The following is a 27,074-nucleotide window of genomic DNA, read 5'->3' as shown; positions in this document are numbered from 1 at the left end:
ATATATATATATATATATATATATATATATATATATATATATATATACACTCACCTATCACCATCACGGATGGATTTCATTTGCTTTCCGATCAGACAAGCAAACAGCGGACCAGTTCTTGATCCAGGTATGATGTTTTCAACGAGTCCTCCGAGCCAAATATCAATGTTGTCTGGATGTTTGTATAAATCCAGTATCTTCTCAGCAACACTGACATCTCCTACAGCCTTGGTGAGATCAGCCAAGGTCTGAATCTGCATCAATCCACAGAAGTTCCTCCACTTGTTGTAACCTGAAAAATAAACAAGATATTTCTGAATTTTAGTCACGTTAGAAAAGTGGGATTCTGTTAAAATTCTGTGATGAAACTGAACAATGTTCAGTCAGGTCATCTGGACAGTTTATTTTTTTGTGCTGAGATGTTTGCCCTCCATCCAGAAGGCTTCATCAGTCTGAGGAAACACCTAACAAAACTGATTCTCCACCAACAGCCTACTCCAAAGTGGAAAAATCCAGTTATGTTGTATGTTATGATACTGCCTAAGTAATGCCAACAGATTTACTTTTACAAGCAGAGCATTATGGCTGGCCTTAATGCGCCACTTGATATGAAAATAAAATTTTATTAGAATTTGCTATGGGCTTGTTTCAGATGTAATGGACATGGGGATGAAAAACAAAGGAGATGACAAAGCAGAAAAGTGAGAGAAGGGTTAAAAGGTAAAGAAGGAGATAGGAATAGAGGAGAGAGAGAGGTATAAAGAGAACACAGGGGGGCCCACCACCGGAGGGGAGTACAACACACCGAAGGGGGGGGGGGGGTAATGGATCCAAGAGAGGGGACCACCCAAAACCCAACCTGAGACATAAACAGGCACACAGAGACAGCCGTCCATGTGCCCCACCAACCCGACAGCGACCGCAAGCCGGCCCCAGGCCGGGGGCCAGAGCAGCAGGGAACAACAGCCAAGGAAGGCCGGCCCAGCGCACCAATGCACCAACACGTTTTAACTTAGTCTTGATACCTCAAAGCGTTTTTAAATCCAATTTTCTTCTTGTTTTCATTTTTCTATTCAAAGATTGAAATGTTAAGCAAGTTGCATCATGTTTATTTAATGAGAACATTTTATTTGACGTGCCCTTCACAAAGTGGCTCAGGTTGATTAATGTACTGCTTACAATAAATACATCATTTTCCTTTTGGTAAGCATTGATGTAAACATCACATCAGCTTCACCCTGAACAAAGGTGTGCAGCTGTTAATGTATTCTCAAACCTCTGGCCTCCATCAGCAGTGAAGTTTTTCTCATGCTCAACACACCAAGATGTTTTATTTTTACACGAGTGCTCTTTGAGCCGCATCCGTTTTCACACAGTTCTCCCTGCAGGCTCGGAGGTTTTTACACATAAGAAGAAGTGTTGTAAAATCATCAGAGTTTCCTTTTAACTACACAAGGTATTTTTTATTTTTTATTTTTTGTATCGCATCAATTATTCACACAGATTCACAGGGACGTAAAAACACCAAAATATCAAGCTGCATTAAAATATAGCTGATGAACTGCATATGAAATCTGAAGCAAGCACTGTTATTTAAAAATGTGTATTTCTTTTCTGTTCAAGGTGTTTAAATCAAATTTGTTCAACAACTGCGGCAAATAAAAGTTGCATCATCTCGCTTGTTTTTGAACACTGAGTGAGTCCAAAATGACCCGAGGGCTCTGAACGCTTTATAAAGCCTAAGTAAATCTGAGAGGATTTGTAGGCGCACTGTAGGATTAAAGAAATCTGTTTTAGGTCTTTGCAGTGTCTTCAGGACTGTTGTAACATGCTCCACCTTTATGGAGTTAGTGAGAAATCAGGCAGCAGCTTTTTGAAAATTGCTGTAAAATATAAAAAATAATCACCACAACAGTCCAGCCTGATAAAAATGAACACATGGACAGAGATTCTTTCATTCCTGTTATGAGTTTAAGGTTGATTAGTATGATATGGTAATAACTATGAAATAAATAAGAGAACTAGATTTTTTTTTTTAAATAAATACTAGAGAAAATAGTTGCAGGTCAGTTGTGTGAACATCTGCAAAGAAATACCATAATCTGTTTGAAGAGTTTCATTCAGGGTTTAGAGATTGTAATGGCACAGAAACAGCACTGGTGAAAGTTACTAATGATATTCTCATGGTCTCTGGCAATGGACAGGTGTCTACACTGGTCCTGTTAGACCTCAGTGCTGCATTTGATACAGCTGCTCATAATATTCTACTACAGAGACTTGAATATGATATTGGGGTTCAAGGAACAGCTCTAAATTGGTTTAAAACATCTTTATCTGATAGATTCCAGTTTTGTAAATGTAAACAATAAATCTTCTTCATACACCAAAGATAGTCATGGAGTTCCTCAGGGCTCAGTGCTTGGTCCAATACTCTTTACCTTATATATGCTTCCATTAGGTATAGTTATTAAACAGCATGGGATACATTTTTATTGTTATGCTGATGATACAGTTATATTTGTTCATGAAACCCAATGAATCCAATCAGCTACTTAGACTACAAGCATGTCTTAAAGACATAAAAAACTGGATGACCCTTAAATTTCTGATTTTAAACTCAGACAAGACTGAAGGTTTGGTTTTTGGACCTGAGCATCTTGGGAATAAATTTTGCAGCCTTTCACTCTCCTTGGATGACATTAATCTGGCCTCCAGCTCTAATGTTAAAAATCTTGGTGTTATTTTCAATCAGGATGTCTTTTATCCCCCACATTAAAAACCTTACCAGAACCGCCTTCTTCCACCTGCGTAATATCTCTTAAATTAGAAACATCTTATCTAAAAATGATGCAGAAAAACTGGTTCATGCATTTGTCAAGTCTACACTGGACTATTGCAATGATTTATTATCTGGGTGTCCAAGTATGTCTTTAAAATGTCTTTAGTTGATCCAAAATGCTGCAGCCAGAGTCTTAACTGGAGTTAGTAGGAGAGATCATATCTATCCAGTTTTAGCTTCTCTCCATTGGCTCCCTGTCAAATCCAGAATTGAATTCAAAATCTTACTTCTAACCTACAAATCCCTCAACAACCTAGCTCCATCTTATATTCAAGATTTATTGTTCCATATTTTTCTAGCAGAGCACTTCACTCTCAGACTGCAGGCTTACTTGTGGTTCCTAGAGTTTCCAAAAGCAGAATGGGAGGAAGATCTTTCAGTTCTCTTGTGGAACCAACTTCCAGTGTCTGTCCGTGAGGCTGACACATTGTCCAATTTTAAGACTGGGGTTAAGACTTTCCTTTTTGATAAATCCTGTAGTTAGGGTTGGCTTGTTATACTGCCTTAAGCTTAGACTACTAGAGGACAAATTGACCTCATTTCCTAAAATGAATTGTTAAAATGTAATTGTTCACATTTGATATTACTTCTATCTTAACATATGATTCTTGACCTGCCATTGATTATCTGTTCTATCAAACCTTGACATGCCATTTCCTCTCAAACACAACACAATGTTTTTAAATATAGATTTTAAGTAAATACAGATTTTAAGGATATAAAAGGCAACAATTAATATTTCTCAATGGGTGACATGTTAAAACTTATCAAAATGGGGGGGGGGGGGGGGGGTCTCACCTGGAAGTCCATGGTCTCGTCCTCTCTGCAGATTCAGAGAAGCCAGATCCATATTTTGATGTGTATCAAGAACCACCAACATCTCTGTTACTTCCTCCACCAGCAGCGAGTTTGCATGAACCGTTGGCGCTGCCGTTCCAATCAAGCCCCTCAGGGTTGGCTCAATCCCACCTGGATACAGACACGTTTTTTACTGACATTAAGAAGTTTCATGTATTTTGTATAGTTTTACAGAATTATGAAGCATTAACTGATACGCAGAAGAAAAAAAAAATCCCACAAAGAAATGTACAAAACAAGACAAATTATAATTTGTCAAAAGGCCGAGTGAAAGCCAAGAGCTGAATGACTGCTGAAATCTGCTGAAGAAGATGAAACTGAGTTGTTAAGCTAAAATAAGCAGAACAATAACTAGCTAAAAGTAGCAAAAAAGCTAAGTAAAAGTGAATGGAGGCAAAACAGTGGCTAAAGCTAAAAGTATCAAAAAGCTAGTTAAATGCCAAAATGTAAGAAAACAGTAGCTAAAATACCAGAAGGCTTGCTAAATGCTAAAAATAGCAACTTGGTAGCTACAGGATAATAGCTAAATGCTATAAAAAGCATGAAGATCTATCTTAAAACTAATAGTAGCAAAAGGCTAGCTTAAACCTCAAAATAAAATGCAGACAAAACAAATCTGAGTTTGCTAAAGCAGTTTTTATAGAAAATGTCTTAGAAAGTATTTTGATACTGAATTTCAATGGCGTAAATATGTATAAATACTGTAAAATATTTTACAAACTGTAAAAGTTACAAAAAACAAATTTCATAGCACCCATCTCCTGAAAGAGCTGAATGTTTTGATATATGAATGGTTAGAACAGCACAAATTAGACTGCAAAAACATACACAAAAACAAACAAAAAATTATGTGAATCAGCAAATTGGACTCACATGATTGAAGAAATGTATTTTATTTACTTATGTATGTATGTATTTTTACTAGTACAGATAGGTTGTAATGTAGACCTTTAACATAAATGACAAAAAATAGTTTTCTCTTTATGTAAACATTTTTGTGCTCTCTGGTGTTTAAACAGTTTATTTTAGGGAAATAAAATGACTGAACTGCAGGAATGAATAAAACATTATCTCATACAAGAAATGCCTTTGGACAACAGAAGATGGTGTTTCTCCTGCTTCAGCCTCTCGAGATTGGGTCATCATCCCATCTCGTGTTGTCTTCACTTAGGGTTACATAACTAATATGAATGTTAACACTGCAATAAAAATAAAAGCAATCCCACAGTGCCATACGGATGTTTACGTGGCCAGGCAAGTGGAAGAAGCCGTTAAATATTTTAAAATCAAGTTGGTTTGCACAACTTGACAGTGAAACAAAATATCTGCATGTAAAAGTTTGGATTTTTACATTTAATAGAAAACTTAATAAATGTTACATTCTTGAATTGATTTTTCTAGTTTTGTGTACAATTTAATCTGTTTTTATTGTGTTTTACTTTGTTTGAGTTGCTGAGTTTTCCATTATGTTTCTCTTGATGTCTTCAGTTGCCCTTATTTCGACTGTTACTCACCACCAGTTTCACATACATACATAGCTCATCTGTTGCCTATCATTAATCATCCCTCCCACTTCATACTGGTGCAGGATTTCACACTAAAAACAGGAATAAATATGCTGGCAGTTTGTGCGTCACAAGAGCTTCATGCAACTAATCATAAAACTGAAAACCACTCCGGATGCTACAGATGACCCAAATACAATACCTTCCTCCTCTTCCTCTGTTTTTCTTATGTGTTTTCAGGGTATAATATTAGTTTCATAAGACAGCCATAAGAGGAGTGCACTGACCTTCTTTGACTATTCTCCAAGGACTGAAGAAAGACTTGTGAATTCTCAGGTGGGGGTATTGCTCGTGCTCCTGGAAGCTTGCATTCAGTCTACTGAGGATTGGTGGTATGGTCCCATGGCCGAACCGTAACGCTGCAGTGGCAAACACATTGGAGGCTGAGGCGTCCACAGTTGGATCGTATCCCCTGTAGGGCCCGATGTAACGTTCAAATGACTCCAGCCCAATTATTTTTGGGACGTAATCTCTCATTGTTATAATCTGGAAGTTTGACAAGAAATGAAGGCATCACATAAACAGAACAATAACCTATCAGTATCATAGGTTTGACAATTTATACCTACCAATGATAAAGCATGGGGAAAATTACCACTGTTATAGTGATGGCTGTGAGTCTCAATTTCATATTGATTTTATACAATATTTTAAAATATTCCATACCATACCATACCATTTTATTTATAGAGCACTTAAAACAGCGACAAGGCCAACCAAAGTGCTGTACAGACAGAACAACAGGTAACATACAAAGCAACATACAAAATGAAGTAAATCAGAATATAGACATAAAAACGATGCAGATAATGACGACAAACCAGTGTGGAGCATACAGGATCAAAACACAGATCATCTGGTGTTGAAAGCCACCGAATAGTAGTGGTTTTTAAATGGGACTTGAAAACCGTGAGGGCGGGGGTCTGTCTGACAAGCAGAGGTAACTCGTTCCAGAGTCTTGGTCCTGCTACAGAGAAGGCCCTGTCACCTCTGTGCTTAAGACGAGTTCCTGGAACTGTGAGGAGCAACTGGTCCGCTGACCTCAGGGAACGTGGTGGGACATACGGTTGTAGCAGATCAGAGAGATGGGGGGGGGGGAACTGTTCAGCGATTTGTAGACATACATGAATATTTTGAACTGGATTCGAAAGTGAACCGGTAACCAGTGCAGTGAGGCCAAAACTGGTGTAATGTGCTCTCTTTTGCCTGTACTGGTTAAAAATCGGGCTGCTGCATTCTGGACCAGTGTAGTCGTGCTATGGAGGTTTGACTGATACCAAACAGGAGCGAATTGCAGTAATCAAGCCTAGATGTAATGAATGCATGTATTTGTTTTTCTGACAGGTTTAGAGCGGAGAGGTCCATGCAGTGGTTTGTGATTGTGTCATTGGGAGGGAACAACATGACTTCAGACTTCTTTTCATTGAAACTTAAGAAGTTTAAAGCCATCCAGTCCCTGATGTCAGCCAGGCAGTCGAGCAGAGATTGAATAGAGCATGTGCCACTGTGTCTTAGGGGGAAGTAAATTTGACAGTCATCGGCATAGAAGTGGAAGGGCATGTTGTGTTTCTGGAAAATAGCATCAAGCGGCAGCAGGTATAAAGTGAATAGGAGGGTACCCAGGATGGACCCCTGTGGAACCCCCCCCCCCACCATTCCCTCCTTTTTACGAGTAAAAAGTACTCAAAAGCCACACCACTGTACACATTCTGACAATAAATGAACTTTGCAGCTGTAGAGCAGCTTCCAGCATGTAGAAAAGTGACCATTTTTATTATTTTGACTCTCACTTAAGCTTAAAAACATGTCTACTTGAGGACAGTAAGTGCTTAAAGAAGTCACATAAAGGAAATGTTTCTAATTTGATCAGCCTCCTGCCCCCGATCCTCTGTTCTAAAACGTAATGGACCATAATACATCAGTCTCTTCACTTCAGGTAGAACAGCAGCTTCCACAGCTTGAACTCCTTTATTGAAATGACCTTTGTTTTATTGTGGCTTGATGTTGTCAGGTGGTCGCCCACTGACAGTCTGCTGGAAAGAAAGTTTTAGCTGCTTGAAGCAAAACACCCACAAAGTTCTTAGGTGGTGATTTAAAGTTTTCCCATAGTTCAGTTTAGGAATATGTTAACATAAATAAACAAATTTAGCTCCAAATTAAAAAGTAGCTTGAAACAAATTGATTCTTCAACCAAATGAAACTTTTTTCAAGAAAAATGTGTTGCTTTACTACAAACTGTCAAGAAAAATAAAATAAAATGCAAACCTCTGCTTTAATGAAACTAAGATCATCTTGTGCTGGGAAAAAAAAAGTTACACCAGTTCTAATCAAACCTAAAAGTTGTTATGAGAGACATCATGTGAGATGTGTAACATTCAGAATGTTTTGAGGATAACTCTCAGCTACTACCACACCATTTTTTAGATCGATATCTGTAAACATGACTGAGTTATAGCCATTTATGTGCTGGCTATTGTCAGCTGTGGTGGCCATATTGAATTTAGTTTACTCTAAATAGTAATCAGTTTTACTGATGTACAGCTAATGAATTATTTCTGAGAGATCCATTCAAATCTGTCCAGTGGGTCATGATATTTTGCTAACAGACTGCTAATGGCTAACAGTTCAGGCACATATTTTAAGCAAATATATCCTGCAATCTGTAGTGTTCAAAGCATGCATTAATGCTGACGCTCAGCCACTACCACATCAAATTGTAGCTCAGTATTCGTAAAATTAGTTAATTGTTGCTGTTTTTGTGTTTGCTAAGGTCAGTTGCCTGGGGCGGCCATCTTGAATCTGTGTGATTCTAAAAAATATTCAGTTGAAGCACATACAATGATTTCTTAGTGTTTTGTTAAAACCCATTCTCTTGTTCATGAGACACTTTTCTAATGACACACACAGGTAATTCTAACTTTGTGGGGACGTTGCATTGACTTCCATTCATTTTTAATTAATTTCTATAGCCTAACCCTGACCCTTACCCTCAACCTAACCATTACTAGTACATGCCTAACCCTAACCCATCCGCAATTCATACCTTATTCCTAAACCTAACCCCCCAACGAGACTTATGGGAACCAGACGTTGGTCCCCACAATGTAGGAATTTTCTAAATATCGGTCCCCACAATGTAATCTGAAACAAAAACATATGCACACATGCATGCACAGTCAAAAACACCTTTGTGCCTCTCCTTCAGTGGCAAGCGATAACATGCAACATGACCTGCTCTGTAGCAAACGCATCTTTCAATGTCTGACATAAACACACAGACAACAATTAAAGTTGTATTTGTAACTAATTGCATTCATTGATTGCCCATCTGGCACCCGCTTTGAGCCCTAAAACATTTATCGGTTGTGTTTCATTTCCTGTCAACTGCACGATGTCCTGGAAAAAGCTTTCTGGGCTCTAATTACTGCTGCAGCTCACATTTCCATCTGTTAAAGTGATGCTTTCAGTGAATAACGCCGAGACTAAACTCAGCTTGTTTGTAAAGGAAACAGATGGTGTGTGTGTGTGTGTGTGTGTGCGTGTGTGTGTGTGTGTGTGTGTGTGTGTGTGTGTGTGCGTTGGGACTCAACTATATAGAGTGAAAACCACAACAGAGCTGTCAGCTACTGAAACCTACAAAGAGCTGCAGTTAGATCCTGTTTTCCCAGTAGTATCGCACAACTGGGAGGAGTGGATATCCCAAAATAGTAGAAAAATCTCCAATGTAATATCTGTATATACAGTACTGTCCAAAAGTCTTGGAGCATCCCTCATTTCTTTATGCCTTCTGTTCGAGCAGCCGGACTTGTAATCTTTTCAAGTAGTCTTATTTTCCAAACTTTATGAAGGTCGTCAAAGTTTTTCTCGGGACTTCAGCTCCTTTTCCTCTTGCGTTCCCTGAGTTTGCAATCATTTTCAAAAGCATGTCAAATTAGGCTTTTTGCTTGTGTGAGTGTTTTTTCTGGAGTAGATTTAAATTAAACTCTGAACGTAATCATTCGAGGTACATCTATAACTGAACTCAATCTAATTAAAGATGGCCGCCACAACCAACTGAGCTTAGCAAACCAAAAAAAATTGCGGAGCGCTGACTTAAAAAAAAAAAAAGATGGTAGTAGTTAAAAGTTATTGTTAACACATCCTCTGAGCTCTGTCACGTCTCATATTGTATAAAAACTGTACAAAACATTTGAATAGAAATTTATAAAGTTTGACCACGTTTCTTCTGCATCATAAGAGGATTTTAGTTGAAAACTGGCACAAATAGCTGACGATATGCTTTTTTAAAGGAATGCTGGGTCTTTAATTGACTACTCTTAATAATTAATTAAATGTGGCATTTGTAATTCTATTTGTTTTGAAGACGACATCAGTTTGCATCCTGCTCAGCCCAGATATTTATTTTTGGCTGTCACTGCAGCTTGGAAATCTTCCACCTTCCTACATCTTAGCCCACCTCACAATATTTTAAACCTCTCCACCCTGACACTGTCAGATTTACCTGGAAAAAAATAATAATGTTGATCTGCTGGTGCTGCACTCAGATCTGAATTATTACAGGCTTATTTTTTCTCCTTGCTCAAATATTACTCTGCAGGCTCGCAGGGTCACTGCTGAACTTTAGTGGATTAAATGAATCATTTGCATGCGATAATATATATTTAAATGAATAATATATGAGCCTAACATTTCTTCATCGCTGATAATGCTCAGCCTGCAACTAAAAGGAGTCAGTTTAATCAATCACTGTCGTCTTTCTGCTCTGCTGCAGAAAGGGCAACAACAGGCAGGTTTGCAGAACAGCAGTGACCCCAAACAAAATGTAAGACAAACCTAAATGCTGCTCAGTGTAACTTTACTTTATAGCATTTGGAACAACTTATTTTACTTTGAGAAGAGAAAGCAACAACTTTTCCAGATTTTGGGTTTATATTCCTCTGAGTTTAGAAAACATTTTCACACAGTTAAGAAAAAAGCTCCTGATATACCTGGTGCATGGCTCCAACAATCTTGCGGGTTTCTTGGTAGATGATTTCAGGGCTCCAGTGATCGTTGATGAGCTTCAGTGCCTCGGCGATTCGATTGTGCTCCCTGAGCCACAGCGTATGCAAAGCGATCAGCGGAAGAACCTCGTTGACCCGACTGTCTCCGGCCCTGAAGCACTCCACTCTCTCCCCCTGCTGATCCGTGCGGCACGCTGATGGCGTCTTGACTACGAAAGGAAGAAAAGATCTTCCGTTTTGGTCCCTGAATCTTTTGTTGACGGTGAGTTTTCCACTCAGGCCGGAAAGGTCACGAAAGGTGCTCTCTAGTTTTGGAGTGTGGCCGTAAACAAGAGAAGCATCGATGTATGATGTGATGGCATTCAGCTGCTGTCGCTGCAGGACTTGATGGAAATCAGACCCAGAAGTGATGAAGCAGTCTGGAGTGGAGCGACGAAAAGGCATGCAGAGCGAACCTTCAATCTGGAACAATGACAGTACATTACTTTCAATCCCACAGGAAGTTTTTAAAGTAAAGGTTTTGATAAACAAACTAATTTGCCACTAAGAAGACCTCAACATCAAGAAGGTGAATTTTAAAAAGCGTTGGGGCTGCATACATTTCATTTGTTTCTGCACTTTTTTATTATGAAACAAACAAAAAAAAAGACAAAATGGATGGCTGACTTGCTGAAAAATAGATGCATTGCATAAAGACCAAAGGAAAGCTTCAGAAAGAAAAGCTTTGTAGAAAGTGGTGAAGGCTGCACAGAAGTCTGTTGGAGTCATCCTCCCCACCATCACAGACATCTACACCTCCAGATGCAGGAAGAGAGTCCCCTGCATCATGAAGGACCCCACTCGCCCAGCACACACTTTTTGCCCCACTCCCCTCAGGCAGGAGGCTGAGGAGCATTAAGTGTAGAACCACTAGACTGAGGAACAGCTTCTACCCTGAGGCTGTTAAGACTCACAAATCCCTAACCAGGACAATCACTGTGAAAAAATAATAATTAAAAATCACTGCAATGCCATATTGATTGGTGATGTGCTGCAGATTATCCATGCTGCTGGTCTCATGCTGTTGATTGCTTCATGCTGTTGTATTCATTTGTACTCATCTACTCACACAGACTCATGTTGCTTGGTGTATAGTTTTACGCTATTAATGTTTAGCATATTTCTTAATTTAGCTTATTTCTTCGTTTATACTGTAACTTAGATCCGTATTACTGTTTCCTTTTACAATTTATATTGTTGCTGTTGTTGGATGTAACTGGGACCCAGTGTACACAATTATGTTCCACCTCATGTACCACATGGGATGCAAATGATTATAAAGAACCTTGAACCTTGAAATCTGTCTCAACTGTAGACTCATAAACCCAAGTCTCTAGTTTTTGTTCTCATGATTGAATCAGTAAAAATCACCCCACTCCCTCACACTGGTTTTATTTCAGACATTATTCAAAGCAAAATGCTGACAACTGTTAACCTGCCTAATGTTTTTTGTTTTATACATGCTTCATGTTCCATGTCACCATGTTACAGACTTATCAGTTTGTGTGTGAGAAGCAAGGCAAAGCTGCAGCGGTTGATCTGAAAGTACCCACTACGTATTTTGTATAGCTTTTCTTTCAGTTGCTCCACTCAACACACCACAACAAGCAAGCTCACACAAAAGATTTGGCATTCATTTTACACCAGATGCCCTTCTTGATGCAACCTGCGCTCAAACCTGCAGCCTCAGGATTACAACACTGCTGCGCTGACCACTGAGCTACTGTGGCTCCAGTGTGTTGTTAGACCAAATGTTCCCTAACCTCTCATTGGCAATTGAAGCCAGCTGTACTCAGTTTACAAAAACTACCATGATGATGTTTTCAGTTCAGTTCAATTCAAAAATACTTTATCAATCCCAGAGGGAAATTAAATTTTGTTGTAATTCATCATCCTGGTTGCATTAAAAAGTAGTTCTAGATGCTGATGTCCGTAGGCAGGAAGGATCTCTTGTAGCGGATCTGAAGAAGCCTCTGACTGAAAACACTGTTGTTGTACGAGTCTGATGAAGAGGGTGCTGAGGGTTGTATTTAATGTTCTTCATTTTATGAAGAATCCTTCTTTGTACAATCATTTACAAAGGTTCTAGAGGAGTCCCCAGAATTGAGTCAGCCTTCTTTATTAGCCTCCAGCATTTTGTTATCTCTGGTAGAGCAGCTGAAAAACTGTTGGAACGTCAGAAGTGTAGCAGCGAGTGAGATATGATTAAAAATAACCAGATATTGCCACAAACGCACTAGGGCAGGGCTATTCAACTGGTGGCCCATGGGTGACTTCAATCTGGCCTACTTTATTTAAAAAATAAAAAATTAAGAAGAAAAAAATAGTGTGTGTGTGTGTGGGGGGGGGGGGGGGGGGGGGGGTCTGGGTTCTGTTTATTTCATTTATGATTCAATGCAATAAAATAAACAAATGTAAAAGGTAACAGATCATAAATTCTAGAATTGAGCCGCTCAAGGTGGCTGCATGTTGGAGCAGCTCTGTTACTTTCCTTCTGAGATTTTGCTTTTGGAAACGTTAATTCCTCTTTTTCTGGATGTAAATCACAGTTTTTGGATGATTGTTTCCTCTGGTATCAGGTGCTGTGCAGCTGGAAGTATTTTTACTGAACCTTTTTTAGTTTTGGACATTTGTTATGATGCGTAACCATGGCAACAAGGCAGTTTCTACAACCAACAGCAGCTGATTAATATCTCAAAAGCTCAAGTAATATCTCAACTACAGCCCTAAATTTCAAATGAGTTGAAAATGATGTTCTGTGGACGCATTTTCATCTACCTGCCAGCTGTGCTCGAGTGCCTGACCACTGAGATCCTGGAACTAGCAGGAAACACGGCTCATGACAGCGGAAGGACAGGATCGTCCATCAGCACCTATAGTTGGCTGTCCGCAGCGATGAGGAGCTCAACAAGCTGCTGGGAGGAGTGGCCATTGCCCTGGGAGGATTTCTGCCCAACATTCAGGTGATCCTGAAGCCCAGGAGGCCAAACAAGTGCAAGTAAACGGATCAACGTCTGTGGCCAGTTTTTTCAGATCTGCTATAAGACGGACCATCACAAGAGATCCTTCCCGCCCACAACCATCAACATCTAGAACAACTCTTTTATGAAACAAGGAAAATGAGCTACAACAACATTTAATTTCCCTCTGGGATTAATAAAGTATTTTTGAATTGAATTGAATTGAATTGAATTAAACCTTGGTTTATGATTTTAATCGCTGGATGGCCACCCCCCGAGCTGTTGGCTTTCAGAAACTGCGGCCCCCTGAGCAGTTTTGTTGAATAGCCCTGCACTAAGGTGTTGCGTTTGTAGCTTTGCACCCACTGAGCTGATGACATCACAACCAGTCTCAGCAAAGGAATAGGGTGGAATGTAAGTGGTTGCCAAATCACAATGGTGAACTCTCTTGGTAAATATGGATGAAAACTTACTGCTAACAATTCAATATCTGGACTGTAGACGACACTTCACAGTTACATGTCCTGGTTTACACCATCTGCACTCCTAACCCACCTCCTTTGCTTTGGCTACTCCTCTTTAAATCTTTATCTGCTCGTATGGTCAGAAAGTCTGGCAGGAAAATGATGGAGCCGGAGATATGATGCTGCAGCCATGTCTCAGTTAAACACATAACACTGCATTCCCAATACTCTGGATGGGTCCTCGTTAAGGCTTGAAGTTCATCCAACTTGTTTTCCAGCTGTAGTTGGGGTATTATTTGAGCTTTGCAATGTTACTCAGCTGCTCCAGGTTGTAAAAAATGCAAATTGTTGTCATGGTTACGCATCATAACAAATGTCCAAAAGTAAAAATGTTTCAGTAAAAATCCTTCCAGCTGCACAGCATCAGATACCAGAGGAAATAATCATCAAAGATAAATACTTTTTTTTTATCTCAATGTGGAGACCAGAGCATTAGGTCAGGAAGAGATGAAAGCTTCAAGATGAAAACTAAAGTCACAAAGGATGAGCACCAGCTAGTTTCTGACTGAAGTATGACTTTCAAATCACACTCCACCATGTAAACAAATCAGACATTTTCCAGACTAATAACTGGAAATACACGTCAGCTATAATTTTTGGGTGTTGATTTTTGTTGATTCATGCAGTTCTGACCTTGTTGCGTTTGTGTTAATATGCATTTTATGACAACCACAGCAGGATCAGCCAGTGGCTGCTTTGTGTATGAATGATTTATTTTCCATCTGGACACAGTGGGGTGAACATCTCCTGCTCTGACTGTAGCAGGAAGGTTCTGTGACTTGAGCACTGGGCCACCTGTGAGTGCTTCAGGACAGGTGAGTGAGAACAATATGCGCTTTCACATCAGATTCTCCAAACGTAACACAGACAAAGTTGTTATTGGCTGCTTTGTTTGAACAAGAGCTGGTAGAGGTGTCTAGACATTCACTAAATATGGCACTAAAGTCGCTGAATTGGCAACGATGCTGTCAACTGAAACAATTAGATCAAACACTGGGGAGAGTTTCCTCAACAAGGCCTTAAAGTCTTGTTAGGATAATAGAGACATGAAAACTTGTGTCCTGGGATCTACAATCACTAATTATGATGCCTCGCTTGTTGTAAAGCCGAGGACATCTCTCACACTCACTGAACTTGGCACAAATCAATAAGCAAATGTTTGTTTCACAAACGGTGACAATAGCTCCTGTGCTACACATAATCAAATATGTTTGCATGCTGTAAAGAGAAGTGACCAAACTATTATCTTAATTAATTGTAAATCTATAAAAATACTATTAGTTTGCTTGAGCCATTATGAAAGGTTACACATTTGTAGCAATTTGAGGTTAAACTTTAACTGTTGGCTCAAGTTTAAAGCAGACATAAAAACTTTAAATTATAACAAAATGTGAGCGGCTGTGGATGTTATCATCCCATTAAATGGCCATTATTAGTTGTTATCATCCCAAAATGTAGTGGTCAGACTGTCCCGCTTACCTCCTAGTTAGTTCAAAGATACATTATTATCGTTATTGCCATTTAATGGCTGATAACATTCGAAGCGGGTGCAAAGTGCTCAAAGCAAAAAAAACGCAAAAATGCAGACATTTCCCCATTTACCTCAATGGGGAAGCAGGGATGCACATTTTCACATGTTTTATGGCAGTCCACATCTGTCCAGAAAGCAGCACTTCTGATGCTCTGAGGTGTAAAGGTCATGTCGTGATCAATGTACTGTCCCCAGTCCACCAGCAGCTGAGAGTAGTCATCTTCTCTCCATTTACAGGAGCTCCTTATTATTTCCCTGCTGACCCGCCGAGGCTGCAGACACATTTAGTTTTGCTGTTATTGTTGAGGAGGACATGACCTTTAGACACATTTGCACATAAAACAGAAATTATTTGCATCCTAACATATTCATTCTTTCATTTTAACTACTGCTCTAAATGGATGAATCAAACCGAACAGAAGACTTGTAATAAATTTGAGCTCTTAGTAAACTTTAGGCTGGATAAAAACTTTAAATAAATCAGATATATGTGCCAATTTTTTCATTATTCCTGTCTCTTCCTAAACAGCTGTGGCCTTTATCAGCTTTAAAACGGGGTGGAAACAATAAACGTGTTGCTACATCGACTCGCCGAGTCAGCTCACTTTATTTCTGCAGCCGAGACTTAGATTACCGGGGGAAGTTGGAATCCATTATGGAGCCGTTCTCGGTTCCAGCCATTGGGTTCTCCCTCCCCATCTTCATATTCAGCTGGAAGCCATCTGACCAAGGCAGTGTTGGCTGCTCCCCAGCGAGGATTTTGTCTGACAAAAAGAGAATCATGAAGTGTGTCCAGAAATACTGCAGAGAAAAACAGAACACTTGGTTTCCATCCCAACCCTCTGAAAGTGTTTAAAATGTCACATATTTACCATAAAATACATTAAACCCAGAATTCTGTTAAATCATCGATGTGTCTGTTAAGTTTTCCACTTTTACTCTGATCAAATAGAGCTAAACATGGTTTTTATGAACATAGTTAAAAGCTTATTAAATCATACTCTGCTCACTTAATCCACAGATTTAACACAAATCTCTCATTATCTGACTCACAGCTGACAGTTTTTAAGAGGATTGTAATGAATGCAGCAGAAGTACGGCAGCTGAAAGAGGACATGTTTAAACATTTATTTTTCTCATTATTGCTAGATAAAACTTGCTCTCTAGATAAACTATTGTTTTAATGCCACTAGTTTAAAGTACATTCACAGCATTTTTTCTAGTTTAACCCATCATAAATAGAAATGTTTAAATTGTGGAAATTATTATAATTACTAGAACAATATTTCATGTGATATATTCCGTTTGTTTATGTTTGATATTCTCTCTTTGTTAAAATCAGTTCTCTCTTGTAAATGAGTCCTCAAGGCTCAATGGAATTAACCTGTATTTGAATGAATGTAGTTTGCATTTATGCTGGAGTAGTTTCTCAGTCCTTTAGGGCATGGTAAATCCAAAGAATTACAAGTGGTACGCTGATGTCCCCCATCGCTGAGGGATTTGAATAGAGAATGTTTGTAGTTTTCAAGATGAGAACTTTTCTGAACTGGAATTAAACAAGGCATGTAAGTAAACTTTAATGTTTTTAGTGCAAGATATTCAAGTGGGAAGGAATTACACTGTGTAGAAGAATGGAGATAGTTCATTTTTATTTATTTGCTTGTTCGAGGAGATGCAGAGTGACGGCTACTGGTAAGTGGAGGGAGCAATTTTATCTACCAACAGGTGCAATGGCAGAGCCACGGGGTGGCCAATGGGGGCCTTGTCCCTAATAATTAATCTTCAACCACCCCAGTCGTTTGAGAAAACTATACTTTTAAGTATTATTAAAACTAGAACGCATAGTTTCCCTCAAATGATAGCGGTGGCATGTTTACATATTTATATTTACCGTAGTTGTGGCTATCTTGGATTTTAAAGTAGCAACCTAATTATAGAAAACTTTTTTTTTTACACCTAGATGCAACCACACACCAAGAAGGACGTCAGTATCACTTATTCATCCAAGTTATCATACTTCTAATGTACATGGATGGACGGTATTTCCAACTTCCCCTTTTTGCTCTGCACTGGGGGACCAAAAAAACAAAACAAAAATAATTTATATTCTGTAGTTGAAGATGGGACAATAAATATTTTTGCATTAGTCATTCCATATTGTTACTGGAGCATCTGAGAAATGCAAAAGGATTTTCTCCAAACTCAATATACTGATGCATTTCAAGCAAAGACGGGTCCATCCTAAGGACAAAGCCCTCCAAAATAAGAGGTGTGGTATTTGCAATTCGTTGCAAGTCAGTGAGCTACCTGTTGTTGCAGAGTCCAGTTATGGTGCGGTATTTGTTGTGATGACTCTGCTCACAAACATCTGGATCTGTTGCAGCAGGACACTGAGACAGCTCCCCAAGCAGCTTCACATTTTCCCACGACAGCAACTCTAATACAGACACACAATCGAAACTCTTGAGGAGAAAATAACCTGAGCACAATGCTGCAGGTCGTTATGAGAAGTTCAGATGTATGATTTAAAAATCTTTTGCCAGGACAATTAGAAAGTTATCCTAAAGCTGGACTAAATTCCAAATAAAACTTACCTGAAGCAGTAAATTTCCTTTCATATTTCTGTTGTGCCTTGTCCTTCAGAAGCTGCAGGGCCATGTGAAAAACCTCTCCTGCTCTGGAAACCCCCAGATTGTCAGACTCTGCTTGAGTTGTGCTTCGTCTGAGCACAAAAAGATATTTTGAGTTCTTGTGTTAGTTACTGGATATGCTGCAAACTTTCCCTCCAGTTGAACTGAGAGTGAAACACCTTTGACTGTAGGGTGAGGCGTTCTCGATGATCTGAAGGCTTTCTTCATGACATGAGCTCAGCAACTCTCTGATGGTCGAGCCTGGAACAAAAAGATCATTTCAAAATAAAAGAATTCAAACAGTGCAGTCATTTTTTTAGCATAGTGGCTTCAATTAGCTTAATTGTCTAAATAAAGGTTGAAGGAATTCATAACTTAATATTCACCCAATGGAAATAATAGGTGTAATTTTATACAAATCTTGGAAAACTTAAAAATATAAATCAGCATTATCCAGAATCCATCAAAGCTTAGTCAGGTCATTAGGAAGGTTTCTTTTATTTATTTATTTATTTATTTTATGAGACATTTTATCCTTCATCCAAAGGGTTACATTACTCCTAGGAGCCACAACAAACTGAGACCCACAAGCAGCAATCCTACATGGACCAACCAGTTTACTGGTGATAAGATGGTATCTGGGGCCTGCCCTCTCCCCCACTGACTGCTCTGAGGCAGCCATAGTCAAAGTGGTTGCTCAACAATCCAGGTAAAAAAAAAATCAACGAAGTTCAGTTAGGTCATCTGGATGTTTGTTTTTTTTCCTCACCATAGTGGATCTTATCACGAGCACACTGGTTGGTTCACTGTGGATTTGCTGCTTGTGGGACTCGGTTTGTTGTGGCTCCTTGGACTGATGAAGTCATTTGGATTAAGGACGAAACATGTCAACAAACTGAGTCCCACAAGCAGCAAACCCACATGGACCAACCAGTTTGCTGGTGATAAGATGGTTTCTGGGGCCTGCCCTCTCCCCCACTGACTCCTCTGAGGCAGTCATAGTCAAAGTGGTTGCTCAACAATCCAGGTGTAAAAAAAAATCCAACCAAGTTCAGTTAGGTCATCTGGATGTTTTTTTTTTTTCCTCACTGTGGGTTTGCTGCTTGTGGGACTCAGTTTGTTGTGGCTCCTTGGACTGATGAAGTCCTTTGGATTAAGGACAAAACATCTCAATAAAAAAAAAGAAAAAGGAAAAAAGAAGAAACCATCCAGATGGCCTGACTGAATTTTGTTGGATTTTCTACCTGGGTTATTGAGCATGAACTTTGGTTATCCAGAATCTCATTGGGCTGCTCCTGTTGGTGACTGAGTTTTTTTTTTTTTAAGTTTCTACACCCTCATGGTACTTCTCCTTGCATGGCTCAATGACTTGTAGTCATGTTTAAATTGAACTTGTGTTCAAAAATTAGAAAACAAATTTTCTTTTAAAAATAGGCAGAACTGTCAAGGGGATCATTTTGACTCCTTCATAAGGGCTCTCCTCTGACAGAAAACACCCAAGGCTACAACCCAGAACATCCAGGTCTAAAAACCACACAGATTATCAATAATATGAAAAATAAACTGATATCCTCATTTAAAAAAAGCAGATTAAATTATAACTATCTGCACAAAGTCTAAAATACAGAACCAAAATACAAAAACAGCTGTGAGTTTTAAAAACTGGACAAGTAAGACGCAGCTACATGGCTCGCTGCTTGCAAACACTCAGTGAAGCAACATTGAGGCGCCAGCTGTCGCAGTTCAATGAGGTCCCACCAATAATATCAGTGCCTCGCTGAGAGCAGGAGATTCCTCAGATCCAAACCCTGGACAGGTTTCTCACTGCATCATATCAGACACAAAGCATCTGTGATTATGAAGTCTAACTGTGAACAACTGAGACTGCAGGAAGCGGACTGAAGGGTGACAGACGAGGCTCGAGTGAACTGCTGGCGTTTATTCAGCGTTCTGTTTGAATAATTTTAGGACAGGTGCTCTTTAATCACAGCTACAAACACTCGATGAATCAGAATCGAAAAGTAAAGAACACGAGGCGTCAATGGTACAAGATGACAAAGATCCACTTTAAACTTGTTTTCTAATGTTTAAATAAACCAAACATTTTGCTAACATACAGCAGCTTACAGAGAGATGAGAAATACTTCTTTTTTTTTTTTTTACACAACCTGTGCTTAGAGAAGGTATTATAGGAAATTATAAAGAAAAATAAGTATAAAACATATTTGACACAAATTAAATGTTAACATTCAACCTTAAACTTCAGAAGTGTTGTTACTGATTGTCACCGATTTCATCTACTTTGTAATAAATTTAAAAGTTAAACATTTTTTTTCTTGCGCTTACATTATTTTTAACAAAGTGCTCCTAAAAGTGTTTCCTCTTGCTGCATTTTATATTGTCTGTGGACTTTAAGTTTTTTTTTTCCAACTTTTATGTTTAAATCACTAAACATTTTATATGCATGTATAAACAAAAGTGTACACTCACAGTTAAAAGTCGCGGCTCCATCAGCAGAAACACTTGTCTGAGCGACGCAGACGGACGTTAAAAAGAAAAACAAAAAGAAACGCGACATCGTGACACAGACGATCACTGCTCACCATGAAACACTTTTTATACGTCAACGTAAAGCTTGAAGCTCGAGGGCAGGTCACAGCAATGACATCAAACGTTACAAGTGACTGATTTGACTTTTTACTCCTTTTGTTGTTTTAACTTTCCTAAAATTCAGTAAGACTTGAAGATTTGGCACCAAAGTTTTGGGAAACAAGAGTTTAATTTGTTCAGCTCATCTTATTCAATAATCTAAAGCTGCTTCAGGATTCCTTCTGAGAATATTTAATTTTAAAGATTTACCTGATTAACTGACCTGTTCATCTGTTTAGAGCTTTTTTTTAAAAAAACATTTAAAAAAAAAAAGTTATTTTTGGGTTACTTCTTCACAAATACACTTCTCTTACAAGTGTCTAAATAAATAGTTTATTTCCCATTTAGACAAAACATTTGATAAACCATGAATTATTACAGATAAATTATTACAGATGAATTATTACAGTTCATTCAATAAATTATCTAAAATTATATATTCTCATTACATTAACAAAATATCTTATGAACTGGAGGATGGACTTTAACAATACTTATCAGAAATAAATGATTTAATAAAGATCTACAACTAGTGAAAAAAATTATGAAATTTATGGATGACTCCATATTTGGAGTATGATGTTTGGGGGAATCAGTTTTGCTTAGTGGCTTCTCCGATTGATGAAGTCCTTTGGATGAAGGACCAAACGTCTCAGCAAAAAAAGAAACCGTCCAGATGAGCTGACTGAACATTGTAGGCTAGAGCTTTACATGTTTACAACTTTATTATATATAAACCTTTAAAGGTGAAACTAAAACTAATTTTCTGTGGCAAAATTAGAATATATATATATATATATATATATATATATATATATATATATATACACAAATCGGATTCCAAAAAAGTTGGGACACTAAACAAATTATGAATAAAAACTGAATGCAATGATGTGGAGGTGCCAACATCTAATATTTTATTCAGAATAGAACACAAATCACAGATCAAAAGTTTAAACTGAGAGAATGTATCATTTTAAGGGAAAAATCTGTTGTTTCCAAATTTCATGGCGTAAACAAATCCCAAAAAAGTTGGGACAAGTCCATTTTTACTACTGTGTGGCATCCCCCTTCTTCTTACAACACTCAACAGATGTCTGGGGACAGAGGAGACCAGTTTCTCAAGTTTAGAAATAGGAATGCTCTCCCATTCATGTCTAATACAGGCCTCTAACTGTTCAATCGTCTTGGGCCTTCTTTGTCGCACCTTCCTCTTTATGAGGTGCCAAATGTTCTCTATAGGTGAAAGATCTGGACTGCAGGCTGGCCATTTCAGTACCCGGATCCTTCTCCTACGTAGCCATGATGTTGTGATTGCTGCAGAATGTAGTCTGGCATTATCGTGTTGAAAAATGCAGGGTCTTCCCTGAAAGAGATGACGTCTAGATGGGAGCATATGTTGTTCTAGAACCTGAACATAGTCCTCTGCATTAATGGTGCCTTTCCAGACATGCAAGCTGCCCATGCCACAAGCGCTCATGCAACCCCATACCATCAGTGATGCAGGCTTCTGAACGGAGCGTTGATAACAACTTGGGCTATCCTTGTTCTCTCTGGTCTGGATGACATGGCGTCCCAGTGTTCTATAAAGAACTCCAAATTGTGACTCATCTGACCACAGAACAGTCTTCCATTTTGCCACACTCCATTTTAAATGACCCCTGGCCCAGTGCAAACGTCTGAGCTTGTGGAGCTTGCTTAGAAATGGCTTCCCCTTTGCACTGTAGAGTTTCAGCTGGCAACGGCGGATGGCACGGTGGATTGTGTTCACTGTCAATGCTTTCTGGAAGTATTCCTGAGCCCATTCTGTTATTTCCTTGACAGTGGCATTCCTGTTTGAGGTGCAGTGACGTTTAAGGGCCGGCGATCACGAGCATCCATTAGAGTTTTACGGCCTTGACCCTTACGCACAGCGATTGTTCCAGATTCTCTGAATCTTTTGATGACGTTATGCACGGTTGATGATGATAACTCAAAAGTCTTTGCTATTTTACGCTGGGTAACACCATTCTGGTATTGCTGCACTATCTTTCTGCGCAACAATGGTGGAATTGGTGATCCTCTTACCATCTTGGCTTCTGAGAGACACTGACACTCTGAGAAGCTCTTTTTATACCCAATCATGTTGTCAATTGACCTAATTAGTGTTAATTGGTCTTCCAATTTTCGTGTTGAATTGTAAATTTTCTTCATTGCATAGTTGATCAGGGTCTCAGCACATCCAGAGGCCACCTCAGTGGTTTAATAACTCCAGATATTTTAGTTATCAAGTGTCTGTTCTTACTGAATACAAGATTTCCTAAATTTACTTGGAGAAATTTGTTCATAAAAAACTGTCAGCAAAGTTTCATGAGTTTTTAATGGGTTCATGGTTTTGTAGGTGTAGCAGTTACCGTGGCAACATCACAGACACTCCAGTCAAGTCTCCAGCTGTGACAGTCGTGGCCCACTGAGAGTCGAACAGGGTGTTTGAAATTCATGCTTCACATGGTGCTGATGCAACCTCATGATGCTGCGCTGCTTCAGCAGCGAGTTGAGGATCGCCTCGTCACGGCACCTGAACGCCTCACAAGGAGAAACTCTGCCAGTGGAAAGATGAGAGAAGCCAGCTGCAGCTCCGTCTGTGTGTCGCAGAGTTTCAGGGACATTTAACGTGTCGTGCTCGATACACAATGAGCAAATGTTATGATTCCTGCCCCTGGGGTCTACAGAGTTATTTAAATACTGATCACTGGAAAAATACCAACTAAAAATAATGTTTTAAAAAACAATATTTAATAAAATGAGTAAAACATTTCATGTTAGAGCAGGCAGCATATTAAACATTGCAGCTTCTCTGTATGTACACGCGTCTGTTAGCAAAATATCTGATGAACAGTGGTTGGATTTTCATAAAACTTGCACAAAGTAATTATTAGACATCTACAACTGATTTACTTTGAAAGTCAATCCAATTCAAGATGGCTGCCACAGCCATTTGGCCCTAAAAACAGACTAAACTTGATACATTTTATACAGATATTGGCCTAAAATTAGGTGTAGTAGCTGAGACTGATCTACAACTTATTGTTGAGTGCTTATCGATTACACAAAATCTTTGTTTCAAAATTTGGTATTAGTTAACCGTTAGCAAAATATGTCATGAACCAATAAATGAAGTTAAATGAGCTTTCAGTAAATTATTATTAGATCTACATTGACAACCGACTCTGGAGCAAACCCAAATTTGATGGCCTTAGTGGCATAAATTGCTCTAACTCAAGTCATTTGACATTTATTGACCCAGACTTAGATGGTGATAGCAGAGTAATTTTTTTTTGTATAGCACTTTGGTCAGCTGCTATGTTGTATTTTAAGTGTTTTAGAAATAAGTTGGTATGGTATAAAACGTACCATAGTAGGCTAGAAGATGATTTTGTCTCAACTCTGGGTGATTTGCATCTCTTCAGTTTCCCCATCTGAACGCAACTTGAAATATTTTAGTTTCTTTCTGTAACTTTCCATCTAATAATGTCCTGCCACTCACATGAAGCCGGGTCACAGGGGATCCACAGACCACCGTCCCCCCGATCCTCTTCCAGTTCATTCGGAGCTTTGGGGGGGTCTCCTAAACCAGCTGTGAGGTTTGATCTTGTCAAGCCTTGAACCTGCCCCTGGGCCTTCTCCTGGTGGAACATGTTCAAAACACCTTGCTAGGAAAAAGGAGGCAATTTTCCACATTTTGTATTCCAAATGTAAAATAATTGGATCAGTCGTGAGCAGAACTCGTTAAACTGTCTCTTTCCAAAGCTAAAATGATGACTTTCAAAAGTCCAAGAAGTTTAAAATAAGTTTCTTAAAGATATTAAACCTGATTGTGTCTAAAACAAATGCTTTACCAACTTGCAGAAATATCATCTGATCTGATTAGAGAAAATAAACTTTAAAATAATAATCAGAACATGTTAACAGATGAGACAACAGAACCTTTTGGTTTTAATAAAAGTTTTATTTTTTTAGAAACATGGCAACAGAATGTTTTGGAACAAGTTATTCTTTTCCAATCTGAGACAATCCTTCATTCACTGAACAACACATTTAAAATAAAACCAGCAACTTCTGTAGTTAAAATGTCAGAAAAGTTGTGAGCTAAAACAAAGAAGAATGGGTCATGAAATGTGACGATAACGAACAAGTTAAATATTTTGAAGAATGAAAGGTCATTTCCTGGAGTGAGCAGTCAGGGGATAAAAAACTACATTATGGTTTCTTTAGAAAATATAACTTTTCCAGAATTAGCAGATAAGCTGTAAAATCAGATAAACTACAAGAAGTCAGAAATGTTCTTTTAATAAACAGATGTGTGATTTGAAAGCAATCTTTCGAAGTTGAAACTTTCACATAAAACTGATGAGATTTAAAAAAAAAAGTTTGGAAGTTGAAATATTTTTTTTATAAAGTCGTATCTCTCTGGGCTGAGACTGATCGAGACTAAATGCAAAATTGCAATACAGTAGTCCCTCGCTGCTTCATGGTTTAACTTTCATGGACTCGCTCTATCATGGTTTGTGGACGTACAGTACATAATATTGTACGGTACAAAAAAAAAATGCCACCATTTTGTACTTTTCTCTCATTGAGCCTTAACAGTTTTGCCAATCTAAAGAACTACGTTACCCAGAAGACATCAGTTCACTTCACAGAAGTCACCACTGCTTCCAACTGCTGCTTGCTGCAAATGGAGCAGCACACATGCATCAACCTGGATGGGGCAGTGGGCTTCAGCCATGCTGCACCAGGACTTTTTCATCTTTCGGCTTGGACTGGAACCGAACTGCTCCTGTTCTGTAGAGCCTGGTAGGTAAAATGTAGTAGCTACATATATGTATGTTGAAAAAATTAGTAGGTTTAAAAATTTAGAAGATTGATTGCGGGCTTTGTTGCTGCAGGTTAGGTCTGCAGAATCTAACTGGGTTGGACCAAATGGAGTCTGATGGGAACTGAGCAGAACCTGAGAGCAGTTGATGTTCTGCAGAGCTGGTAAGTAAAATTTAGTAGCTACTGTACATATACGGATGTTGTTAAAATGATGTAGGTTGACGAGTTTAGAACATTGCAAGAATGTGGGAAGAGTTTCTAAAGCCTTAAAATATTTATAAATACTAAAATAAATATAGCGTCCCTATTTCTCGGTTTTTCACTTATCACAAGGACGGGGGGTTGGGGACCCTAACACCCGTGATAAACGAGGGACTACTGTACAAGTACATTTTTAGCTTTGGTCTCTGAATTCTGAATGTTTGCAAGTGAGTGAGCCACGTGGTCACATTTGGAGCACAAGTTCTTGAAGACCAAGACTTATTTTTGTGTTACTCCATTTTAGAACATGCTCTTTATTTTGTTGCCCACCTACAACCACATTTTGGAGATTCCTTCTTGAATGCCATTCTTAAATTAGTTCCCTACTTGCAGCCTCTGATACTACCCTTTATTATCCACTACATGCAGAAGATGAACACAAACGTATAGGTTGGTACAAATGTGGTTTTGAGTAAAAAAATGGTGGTGGTTTGAAATCAGAGGGATGACTCAATTCATCAGGAACATAAAATCCTATTAGACTAAAAGTATTCATAAAAAAAAAAAAAAAGGTTAAATTGTGTCATCTGGACCAGTTTCTTTAAGTGAGAAATGTTTTGCCCCCCATTCAGAGGACTTCCTCAGTCTACGGCCTGCCAATCAGATCTATCCAATAGGTAGCCATCATTTTTGTGGTTCAAGCCAACCTCCTGTTGGAATCTCAAAAGTATGCTTTTGCACACCGTCCAAAACAATCAATCATGTACAACAATTCAAATGTTTTAGGCCAACTTGCTACTCACAGAAACAGCCTGAGGACAACAAAGGCTAAAGTGGTTCAGAAAAAGGGATGTAAGCTCCTGTAAGTCCTCTGGATAGGGGAAGAAACATTTTTCACTTAAAGAAACTGGTCCAGATTACACAATTTAACCTTTTTTTAATTGTTATCTACCCAGATGATTGAGCTTGCAACCCCTTTTTTCAACAACAAAAAAAGTTTTATCCACAGACAACAGAAAAACAAGAAGGTAACAAAAGCAGATTCTGTTTTGTTTAACAGTGAATTTAAAGGAAAACAAGTAAGAAAATTGTCAGATTTGTTTCCCAATGGCCCACACTGTACAGATATGTTGTCAAATGCATAGCAGCTTCACACCATTTGGTATCATTAATGCTACCTTTTAACTTTTCCATGAGAAATAAATTAAATACCTTAAAGAAATGGAAGAACTGTTAATCGTTTCGAGCTGCTGTGTCAAAATTAAATGAAACCATCGTTCTGGTTCACATTTGATCTCCTCCTATGGTCTCTTACAAAGATTATATTTACAGCAGTTTGTAGAAAAATATTAAGAGCAACACGTATTACCTGTCTGTGTGTAAAATACAGAAGAGCTTTTCATGTTGGGGACGTGTCT

At 38.6% G+C, this 27,074-nt stretch overlaps 1 protein-coding gene across 1 annotated transcript in view; it reads right to left on the bottom strand.

Annotated features, from left to right (window-relative positions):
- Positions 1-20,527, bottom strand: part of tpo (thyroid peroxidase) — a 21,107-nt gene extending 580 nt beyond the window's left edge. Inside the window, exons 1-10 of the mRNA XM_037695358.1 lie at positions 20,440-20,527; positions 18,129-18,210; positions 17,914-18,041; positions 17,627-17,756; positions 15,954-16,083; positions 15,391-15,591; positions 10,251-10,727; positions 5,490-5,748; positions 3,638-3,808; positions 55-292 (exon numbers count right to left, since the gene is read on the bottom strand). Of these exons, the coding sequence (XP_037551286.1) occupies positions 55-292; positions 3,638-3,808; positions 5,490-5,748; positions 10,251-10,727; positions 15,391-15,591; positions 15,954-16,083; positions 17,627-17,756; positions 17,914-18,041; positions 18,129-18,210; positions 20,440-20,527 (1,904 nt within the window). The remainder of the gene's footprint in view (positions 1-54; positions 293-3,637; positions 3,809-5,489; positions 5,749-10,250; positions 10,728-15,390; positions 15,592-15,953; positions 16,084-17,626; positions 17,757-17,913; positions 18,042-18,128; positions 18,211-20,439) is intronic.
- Positions 20,528-27,074: the final 6,547 nt, after the last annotated feature.

This window comes from Nematolebias whitei, chromosome 21 (assembly GCF_014905685.2).
Source record: "Nematolebias whitei isolate Nwh7 chromosome 21, NemWhi1, whole genome shotgun sequence".
Lineage (NCBI taxonomy): Eukaryota > Metazoa > Chordata > Actinopteri > Cyprinodontiformes > Rivulidae > Nematolebias > Nematolebias whitei.
The sequence above is the reverse complement of the archived record's forward strand: the minus strand, read 5'-3'. Positions and strand labels throughout refer to the sequence as shown.